General features: G+C 50.1%; 1 protein-coding gene across 1 annotated transcript in view; it reads right to left on the bottom strand.

Annotated features, from left to right (window-relative positions):
• Window positions 1–2279: 2279 nt before the first annotated feature.
• Gas6 (growth arrest specific 6) overlaps window positions 2280–11027 on the bottom strand; it is a 29566-nt gene continuing 20818 nt past the window's right edge. Inside the window, exons 10-15 of the mRNA XM_027387801.2 lie at window positions 10779–10968; window positions 7863–8027; window positions 6697–6865; window positions 4778–4950; window positions 3153–3381; window positions 2280–2434 (exon numbers count right to left, since the gene is read on the bottom strand). Of these exons, the coding sequence (XP_027243602.1) occupies window positions 2280–2434; window positions 3153–3381; window positions 4778–4950; window positions 6697–6865; window positions 7863–8027; window positions 10779–10968 (1081 nt within the window). The remainder of the gene's footprint in view (window positions 2435–3152; window positions 3382–4777; window positions 4951–6696; window positions 6866–7862; window positions 8028–10778; window positions 10969–11027) is intronic.

Here is an 11027-nt window from a genome sequence, read left to right as displayed (position 1 = left end):
AATCTATCACTTGCATCTGCTTTTTCATTGATGGGAGATGCAGTTGTCCTGGGTCTGTGGTATGTTATCAGCTGACATGAGTGTATGTGGGCATGGATGTGGTGGGCCATGCCCCTCTGATGAGAAACACTGAGCGCTAAGCTCCTCTACCAGATCAGCCTGGCTGAATAAGGGTTCCACTTGCACCACCTCCTCTGTGGGTCACAGAGTCATTATAACTCTGCTTCTCAAGACCCCAGGATCAATAGCTTGGTAGTGGATGGCACGAGCCACAGACCTGCCTCTGTATGCATCCCTTTTTTTTGAGCAGAAGAGGGTGTTCTGTTGGACCTGCTTGGGTCTCCTCATTGCTTCTCTCTCAGATGCTCACTCTACCTGATAGATTTGTAGAAAGTCATTGTCTGTCCTGGACAGGAACCCTGTGACCCTGGCCATCTCCAGTATCTTCCAGCTAGAGCACATGGCCTTCCTTTATGTTTAAATGCATACTCTGTGGGCTTTGTGTTGAGAAAGACAGTGAAATGATCCCCTGCTCTGAAACAGTGGTGTCTAAAAGGTGACTTTGCCTTAGGAACATTTGGAACAATGTGGAGACACATTTCTTTATCGGACTGTGCTTGTGAGAGGAGCGTAATGGAACCTGAGGGAGGATGCGGTGCTGACAAGGAGGCTGCCTGAATGCACAGTACGGTCCTAGGCTCAAGAAAACAGCCTCAAGGGTACAATGAAAATGCAAAAATGGTAAAAAGCCCCTCCCTAGAAAAAGAACTCTGCAACCAATCAGACGATAAAGAGCCTATAATCCATCCCACCCTCTTCCTCTCAACAGTCTGCTCTACCCCTCCCTTCAAAGGCTCCTGGTGCTTCCCTTGGTGCTCTGTAGTTTGGCCACCTTGACCCAGGGAAGTGAGGATCCCATGGTGGGAAACCAGCAGATTATTGCTTTGTTTGGCAGGAGCTGGTCTCAGGCTTGGTGCCAGCCAAGGCTGAGGATGCAACATCAGGGAAGAGGTGTCTGTTCTTCCCACACAGTGTTGTTGCCTCCCCAAGGCAGATAAGGAATGTCAAATATGTGGCTCCCCCCTCCCCCACTTGTCTGTGTGGTCTAACTCCAAACCAGCATTTGTCCTATTCTGTTCTTGGCCTCATGACCTTCTGTGGAGAATTGGAGCTGGTTGGAGGACATTCATGGGAACATTCCATGAAAACATTCCAGAGTTGCCTCCAACACATGGAGAAACCACTGAAGGTCTAGGGGATGCTGCCTCTCCGGTTGAAGACAGAGCGGGCCTCTAGAGGGCTGTGGGCTTCTGAGGCTGCCTGAGGACAGAGGCAGTGAGGAATTCTGGGCAGGACTGTACTTCCTACTGTCTTGGAGCTGTGTTCAACAGTGTCTTACAGGATGCTTACAGGATGCTGGGGTTAAAAATCAGTGGCTCCTAATTTTTTCCCTTACGAAGAAATGACAGCTCAGAGACACTGAACAAGCTGCTATTTCTTGTGTGTCCTGCTGCCGGGGGAGGATACAGCTCCCTCAGCTCTGCTCCTAGCCTTGAAACCGAAGTCCAGACCTTTTAAACAGAACAGGGGCAGCCAAGGGATGCAAATGGCCAGTATAGGAAGAGATGGGAGAGTATGCACAGCTACCACCCCTACATACTGGGTGCCAGGGGCAGTTTTAAGAAGGGTTCTGTGTAGGAGGCAGATGGCAGAGCCATGGAGGACTGTCTTCATTTGCAGGGTAAACTGAGGCTTTGTAGCTGGCTGGTGAACTCTGGCTCCATCCTGTGCCATCATCACGGGGGTCCCAGAAAAGGCCCATCCAGCTGTGGGCCCGTGGCATGTTCTCAAAGCCTACTTACCCTGAAAGAAGCTCAGTTCTGAGACATCCTCCAGGACAGACAGTGACCAAACCCCAGGGTTACAAAGGTTTCTGTAAATATTTTATTTTCCCTATTTTAGAATCAGAAGCACGTGGTAATAAAAAATAACAGAATTATTTTCAAATCCACTCAGCTGCAAAGTGCCAGTCCTCTAGCCCAACCCTTGCCAGCCAGCTCCTACCAGGTCAGGGAGCAGCCACTGACCTGGTACCAGTCCCATTATGTACAGATATGTTACAAGGCAAAGAAATGAAAAAGTAGCCGCAAGAGCGGTAGCCCACCTGCTCCAGTGTTGCGGGGCCTGCTCGAGAGGAGCCAGTGCTCTGTGTCCATACCTCTGCCTCCCTTTGTCTTTAGGAAGGTACAAAGGCCTCTTGTGCATGGGTGCCAGAGCAGCTAGAGAGTGGCATGCTCCACAGGTGGGCAGGAGTGTGAGGTGATGTCACTGTGCTTGTACGAGGCCTCGTCCAGGTCCAGGACTTTCTGGTTTACCTCCAGGGTCATGCATCCACGGTAGTATGCTGTGACAGGTGCCGAAGTCACTGGAACATCTGGTGGTGGTAGACCAAACACAGCAGCTAGAGTTAAAGCCAGAGAGTACCACTTACCGCCCTCTATATTGCTTATTGTCAGTCCTGCCTGCATTCTCTTTGCAGGGGGTTTATTTTTCTTCATGTTACCATCTCATGGGGATACAGATCTGCACAGACATTATGCATCTTCACCCCTCAACCTTCCAGGCATGCATGTATAAGGTTTGGCTATCAAGGAGTGTCACTGTGGCCTCATGAGTTCCCATGCTTCAGGGCCTTGGGCTGTTATCTCCCTTGAAGCCTAATTGATTTAAAAAAAAAAAAAAAAAAGCCAGAGAGCCTGCTGTTTGCTAACAAGAGGACTCAGGCCTCTCCATAGCTACTATCCATGTTCCACCCATGGGCCTATAGAAGTTGGCTGCCCCTGGTAGATGGGGTAAGGGCTGGCAGACACTGTCAGCTATGAAGGTTGCAGATCCTTGGCAGTAGTAGTTAGGTGACTGCCTCTTGCATCACCTGCTAATCCTCTCCTCTGTGTTTGGTCTCCTGGGCTCCCAGATAACACTTCCCAATGGGTGACTCAGAGTGATGCCTGCTCTGAAGAGAGGACTGAACTATAAGACCTCTCACTCCAACCCCAGCACAGAAGCCAGCCTAGAATCCTGCCTCACAGTCATTAGCACAGGCCATGTGTGAAGTCAGCCAGACACAGGGGATTATGTCAGAGGGCTCCTACCTGGCAGGCCTCCAACAAAGGTGAGCACAGTGCCTTGTAGATGTTTCTCAAGTGTGTCCAGTCTCTCCTGCAGCTGGGTAGCACTCACTTCACTCTGGCCCTTGGTACCATCCACTTCCAGCGTGGCCTCACCATCCCGAAGGGAGACAGTGACTATGTGTTCCTGGCTGTCACAAACTTTGATTTCCATCAGTGCCAGAGCGATGTCCTCAACTGCCAGGACCACCAACTGTAGGAGACACCATCACAGAGCTCAGGGGATACAGAAGCATGGGAGTGGCATAGGGATCAGGGTGCCCCTGTTCTGTCCTTCTAGCCTCTGGTCTTCATAGGCTGGCCACCTCAACGCTAGCCCCTTCTTATGGTAACCCTGGGTATGAAGAGGTCTAGGAACCCTGGTACTCAGTGTCTTTGCATATAAAGCAGGGAGCAGCTGAGAGGGGATGGAAGGGATGGCTCAGTGGTTAAGATTACTGGCTGCTCTTACAGAGGACTTGAATTTTCTTCCTGGTACCTACAGGCACACAGTACACTTACATACAATGCAGGCAAAACATCCACACACTAAAACTGTTTAAAGTCCCTGGGAAATGGAAGACTTGGTCACCCAGCCTGAGCTGACTTCTCAGGATGTGGCAGGACACACTTGTCATCTATAGCTGTGGTTCCAGCACAGGCAAGTGCATATCCTCTGCCCAACCTCTCCAGGGTGAATAGTATGTGCTGGCAGGAGCCTATTGCTGTTTATCACACAAGCTAGGGGTGGGTTGAGATGCCCAGCAGCATGAAGCCTGGTCCCCTTGGTGGTGTGTATCATGGAAACCAGCCTTGTTACTAGTTAGTATACGTAGCCAGCAGGGCTCTAGGGCCTGGGCAGGTGGGGGTCAGAAACCTCCCGTCTGAGCCACATTCCTCTTTGGAGCATGGGAGAGAGGGGAAGAAAGTCTTCCTTTCACTTTCAATAGCCTCATGTTCAATAGAATAGAGGGAGTCAGCAGAGTCCTCAATGTGGGAGGGCTCTGCCTGAAGTACACCTGAATCCAGGGTCTCCTCTAGCATCACTCACTGATAAGTTATCAGAGCTAACGGTGAGGTTAGTGGGTCTAACTCTGAAAGAAACCGGAAATCTCACGGTGCTAGTGACACTACCTGACTCTCGTGAATCGCTCGCTGCTCTGTGTGTGGGACACCCTACAGGCACACAGTACACTTACATACAATGCAGGCAAAACATCCATACACTAAAACTGTTTAAAGTCCCTGGGAAATGGAAGACTTGGTCACCTCTGGCCCAGCAGTAGGTTTCAGTCCCTAGCTGCACCGCCAGCCACTTTGGCCAGTAGCTGTTTCATTTCACTGTAGTGCCTTTGTGACTGCATTGCAGCCTTGGCTCCAAAACCAGAGGACACGGCCTAGCTGTGTGTACTCAGACCTGGGTAGAGAGTTGGGTCTTGGAGTCTTTAGGGCAGAGAAAGGTTCAACAAGTCAATATCTCAGAGAGTGGGCAGGGCCTTAGGACTTTTCCTTGAAGGGGAATAATGGAGGGTCAAACAGGTTGCTCGGAGGTCAGGGTATCCTAGCCAAAGCTGGCCTCATATTCTATCTGTGACTGCATTGAATTCTACCTGTTTCTTGAGCTTCTTTGTAGAGTGGTAGTCGACCAGGGCCACAGAGAGGGGGACGACATGGTTGTCACCCACCAGTGCTAGCAGCACCCCTGTGTCAGTGGCAGGGCGAATCCGAGCCACAACTTCTACTTTCCAGGTGGTTTCCGTGCCGACATCCAGTGATGTTCGGGCTGCGATGAAAGCGGCACATTACAAGGCAGTACAAGTGGCAGAGAGGCGAGAGTGAGAACAGTGAGTAGCAACTCAGACTGGAGTGCCACAAGGAACAGCTCTGCACACCCTGGGAGGGGACCTCCTGGTAAAAAGGCAAGTGGAGAAGTATGCAGCAGGCCATGCCTTTAAGACCTGCCAGTGTCATAACGGACAGCAAGCAGAGAGGAGGGGAGATGACCTCCAGCACTGGCTGTAGACGATCAACCCTTGGGCACTGGGAATTGCTGCTCCCCGGATTCAAAGTGCCCTGCTGGTGCCCTCCAGGTAAGAAAGACCTACCCGGGGAGCCACAAGGCCAGCACCAAGGGCCATCCTCTGCCTCGCTGCCACTTCTCCCTCAGCAGACTTCACGAAGCACCTTCTACAGCTCCAGGCAATTTGCTAACCTCCCTCCTGCCAGCTCCAGGAAACTCCGAAGCATGCAAGTGGGCATGAACTTACAAGGCCATCCCCATAAATAGAGGTCGTCAGATCCATCACTCCAGCAAGCCCTATGTGGGTCTGTGCTTTGGGTAGCATTGCAGAGCCTCACGGCATGAACTCATTCCCACACAATACACATGAGTGACACTACATGTCATTGGAATCGAAGGGGTTTTGGTTCTTCCAGGGCAAACAGCTTGTGTTCCTGGCCATGTGGGAGTCCTTCACTGATTGGAAGGCCAGACGAATCCCCCCACCCCAACCCAGTGGGGTTGACATTTAGGTTTGCCTCTCACTAAGAAGCTGCTGTGAGTGAATCAAGGTTGGCACATACTTGGTCGGCCTCACTGTTCTCTGTCATGTGTCGCAGGCTCTGAAGCTGGCCTGTTACCACCCCTCCCTGCAATCAATCAAATCAACTCCTTTACCCTGTCCTAACTGACATCTATAGGGGTTAATTCTCAGTGTGTTGAGTATATGAACACAAATTACAAAAAAAGTAATAAAAACACTTTGTTGTGGTGGAAGAGGCCAAGTGTATTCTACCTGGAAAGTGTTTGATAAAGACACCAGACCCTGCCTGTATGGAGAGTTTTCTAGCCCTCACAGATGAGGTTGAAGGGCCACAAATGACCCTCAATGACTGCTATAACTTAAGAAGTTATGGGTTCTGCTTTAAAGAAGTTTAGACCTGACCGTCCAACCTTCTGCCTCCTGGCCCATGCCAGGTGGCCATAGGTTCCAGCACTGGTATGCCCACTCAGCAAAGAGATGCAGATCTTATACATCTTCCCTCCTCTACCATGGCCTTGAGAAGTACAGCAGAACATACTTTTGCCAGACCCCTTCCTGCTTTCTCTCCACATGGACCTCTTCCAAGGGTAATAAAGACTGGCTTTCCTGTCTTCATGATCTTAGCTCCTCTAAACCACCTTTAATTGCTAAGCCTCATGAAGTCACTGGCCAGTGAAGGCCTGGCACACTAGTGAGAATTGTCACATGATCTGGACATGTCCTCGATTTTTTCCAGGTAGCCCCCTTCCCCCCAGGCCTGCCCATCCTACCACTTTCTAACCATTGGACCATGTCCCCATGGATAACTATGTGAAGTCCAGGTAGTTGTCCTGGAGCTGGACCTTGCCTTCCCTGCTGAGCCCTGTCCCAGCTGTGGGTAACCAGCTTGTCACTGAGGTAGGAACCATTTAGATGGATGCTTACACTTGCCCATATAGCTGGAAATCCCACCACAGTTAGCCCCAAGTAGGGTGCCACCCACTTACTGTAGTTGAGGCTGTAGAAGGCGAATGCATTCCCAGGGAAGAAGGAACCCCGCTCAGTCACAGAGAAGCACTGCATCTTTGTATTTGCCTTTACTGTTTCCTGGATCGCACTATCTTCCCCATTCAGCCAGTTCCAGCTCCTCATGCATCCATCCAAGCGAGGGTTAATCTGGAAAGACAGATAACTGCTGGTGGCTTCCTGAGCCAGGACACCATAACAGCAGACTAGAGCAGGAGAGGTCGAGAGCCTGGCACTACAGAACCTGCTAGCAGGGCCCTCTGGCTTATGTGTGTGTAAATCTAGAATGCAAAAACAATATAGGGAGGGTTTTTTCTTTTTCCTCCACAAAAGAGCTCTTCACAGAGCCACCTGCTCTGTCTGCCGGGTCTCCTCATTGTGAGTAGAGGGACAAAGTACCTGCCACCTTACTGCAAAAAGGTCAGGGTGCTTTACTGTGGTGGTGTTTTCCCCTTACTTGAGTTTACAAAGCAAAGCTTAAAAAGTCAGGCCAGGGATGCCAGTCCCAGCTTGATCATGCACTCACTATGTGTAAGGCTGTTGTGTAGTCAAACCAGGTCACCCTATGACCACACACACACTGTATGCAAGGCTGTTATATAATCCAGTCAGGTCACCCCATGATTGTGCACTCACTGTGTGCAGACTGTTACATAACCCAAGCAGATTACCCTCATCTTATGTGTTGAAGATCTGCAATGGTGCATTTGTTGTTTTCATCCCCTTAGGGCTCTACTGAATGGTGGTGACTGAGTCAATCAATTACCAAACATGTTTCCATCTGCAGTGGATGCTGCCACCCCAAAACGAGGGTTCTGACCAGTGGGGTACAAAGGCCAGGTGTGAGGTAGGACAGAAAACAACAGGACTTTGAAAAGTGATTAAGAAAAAAAAAGAAGCCTCCCACTTGGACTTTCTCCCATAGGAAATCTGGGCATGGCTAACAACCCAAAGTAAGATGTTCAATCTTTACTACAAAAATGAAAACTTAAATGGGCATCATAAGCAGAAGTGATTAGTTATTGATGGACAATGGCTGGCTGCCGGCACGGGGCCTCTCATGATTGTCAGACTCGGGCAAACCCCTCTAAGGCACAGCCAAGCCTGAGCTTGCTGCATTATTCTCCATAGTCAGGACTGGACTTACGGGCTGGACAAGGTCATTCTCCTTGAAGGGAATGCCACCCACAGTGAGATTCAGGTGATATAGGCCTCTCTCCAGCTGGAACAGCTCCCCAGCTACTGCAATCTTCATCACAGCATCTTTGTTGACTTTGATTACAAGGTTGCGTTCCAGCTCCTCCACAGAGATCTGAAGGGGTCAAAGGATGGAGGTCAAGTGAATGGATATTTCTGGAAGGCCCCCATAGTGTATCACCTGTCTCCAGTGCACCACACACTGCACCTCAGGGTAGGCATGCCATGTTACTTGTGTCTAACAGCCCAAGCCAACAGACTATACCCATGTCACCTAGACCAAGGGCACCAGACTTCAGGAAAAACAACATCCAAGTAATCTGGTCCAGGAAGAGCCTGACCTCACAAGACAACACCCATTTCCCTTGTGTCCAGGAGGAATTAAACCTTGTTAGAAGGCTATGTTCACTCACCTGTGTGAGTTCTCCACACACCCTTCCTTGCTCAGAGTCACTACTGTGGCTCCCTTTGTGAGCTCACAGGTCAGGTTTCAAAGTGGAGACAAGATCCATCATGTGAAGAGGGCTAGCCTTTCCCACACATTTGGAATTAAAATTAAAGCAACACCACACCCAATTTATTCTAGAAGACAGTCATAGAAAGGAACTATTGATGCTTATTGTGGTTTAAAAGAACCAGATAGCCATGTCTGATGTGGCACGAACCTCACAAGAAACTGCAGCCTGGCAGTTTATGGTGCCTGCTCTGAGTCAAGCATAGCACTTTAACTGCAACCCAACTTGTCTTGAACAAAGTGAGATAAGATCTGTTTGCTCGTTCCTAGACGTTCTTCAAGCCTGCGACCCTGGACACTGGACTGGCATGGAGTGCTGCCCTCAGTGGCTTGTGTGTCTGTGCGAGGAACTCCCAGGCCTCAAAGTGGAATATGAATCCAGCCAAACACTGGGTCAGAGCCTAACATGAGTTCTATGTTTGAACTCTCCTCACATGGGACGCAAACACAGTATCAGATAACAGCCAAGTGAAGGTTTGTACAGCCAACAGCTGCACCCCAGGCCCCATGTCCTGTACCACAGACTATATTGTAAAGGATGCCATGACCTTGGCTTCTGCATAGATTTGTTACCAAGCTAAAGTTCCACGGTTAAACAAGTTCAGCCTCTCAGTTTGACCTCAGCAAGTATGATTACTGTGGGCAGGAGGGTTATCAGCATGCCCTGGACAGGCCACAGTTCTACATCAGTGCTATAAGCCCTGGTCTGTTATCTGATGTTGCAATGGGTCTTCTGCTGTCTAGGCCGCCCCTCACCAAGTGTCACGAAGATGATGAGTTTCTGTCCAGCAGTACCATAGCTGACTCTGGGATCCATGAAATAACCTTTCCTAGGAGAACCCCACTCTGGGAGACTTGCATCCCTGAAGTGGGTGATGCACTTTTGGCTACACCCAAGGTGACCACAGTGGCAGATGCTGTGCTGGGCATACAAACATGCATTTTACTGAAGGTGTGGTCTCCACTCTGTGAGAAAGGATTAAGCAGGTGATGAGCTTGCTTACTATCGAAGCGTCAGGTGGTCTGACATCCAGCACAGAGCCCAGCTTGAATGTTCACCTGGCCTGGCAGCCAGATGGCCAGCACAGCTAACTGTGGTCCAAGGAGAATGGGACAGATATGGTAGAGAAGAGACATACCCTGACATTTCCTCAGTGAAGACTAGGTCTGAAAGCCAGTTCACTCTGGGTCTCCCATTGGTGTCTCCTCAACCTCCTGCCTCTGCAGCCTAAAAAAGACCCTACAACCACCACACCTCTGTGGCCTATGCAACCTCTCTGCTTTTACAAGGTGTTCCAGGTCCTAACGCCTGCTTCCTTTGCACATCCTTGGCCCTGGAGTATCCGATCAGTTAGTGAGCTGTCTGTATCATGGCTCTCCCCACACTTGAATTTTTTTTTCTTAACTCTAGGATGGAGTGAGGCTGAATGATCAAGCCAATTCCTCAGAAACTTTCCATGTAGAGCCTTGAAGTCTGTGTGGGAATGTACATTAAACATGGCATGGTCCCTGTCTTCCAGAACATCGGGATCCTTTTTAGCTGAGGTGGAGGAATAGTTAGTGTCCCCCTGCATCTGCCAGAAGAGTTATGAATGGCTGGGCAGGGAACACTGAAAGGGGCATAATTTGGCCTCCTGGGATGTCTGTCACTGACCCGTGAGTTCAGGGTATATGAGTTGCCACCTAGACAGTACCATCTCACAATGACTGCTCCCAGCCTGCAGTCCTGCCTGGGTGCTAGTCCAGGCTTGTCCCCATGGCTGTGTAGAGGGCACTTTCTCCCCGAGCTCCTTCTTTCCTTGCAGACCCTCCCCTGTTCTGCTATGGAGACTCTGATCCCTCAAAGCCAGGAAGAACAGACAGCACTTGGTAGCTGGAGAAATGGCAGGGGGGCCATATTTGTCTGCAAAGTGGAACATGGATTTTTTCATTTGTCTTCACAGCTAAGGGAAAAACCACGTCATTCTGTTTTTCTTCCAAACATTAATTCCCCAAGCCTGTTGCCTAGGATATAGGATGTGGTTCCTGAGTAGGTCATTGTCCATCACCCTAGCTCCAGTGGGGAAAGCATACAGAGCTGGGGGCAGAAGGCTTCCCTGTGATCAGATGAGCAGAGGACTCTGGTCTCATTGGCTCTTGTTCATGGGTGATTTTTACTGGTTATCTATCCCCTTCTGGTGTCCTGCAATGTTTGGGCATCTTCATGCAGTTATCACTCTCATAGGAAGGCCTTTCTGAGTAAAGCCACACTCAGCCAAAGCAGCAGCAGCTCTGGGCTAACTAGAGCAGGCATCCTACCCACCGGCCACATCCAACGCCAAATGCTAGGGATATCCTTGGCTTTCCACTTACCGTCTGCCACATGCCATGGTTGATGATTGGCCCACTGCTGGTGATGCGCCCAACACCATTGTACCGAAGCTGCAACTCAAGCCGCCCAGCCCTTAGGCCCAGTACAATCCAGGTGCTATCTGAACGGCCTCCAGCAAAGAAGAGGACTCCTTCAGGGTCAAAAGTTCGGAAGTCAAACTCAGCCAGCAGCCTGTAAACAGACCCAAGAAACAACCTGGGGCACAGAGTGCAGGTGGTAACAGGGCTGGC

This window comes from Cricetulus griseus (genome assembly GCF_003668045.3).
Source record: "Cricetulus griseus strain 17A/GY chromosome 1 unlocalized genomic scaffold, alternate assembly CriGri-PICRH-1.0 chr1_1, whole genome shotgun sequence".
NCBI classification, from domain to species: domain Eukaryota; kingdom Metazoa; phylum Chordata; class Mammalia; order Rodentia; family Cricetidae; genus Cricetulus; species Cricetulus griseus.
Note: the sequence above shows the minus strand (reverse complement) of the source record. Positions and strands in the feature narration are given on the sequence as shown.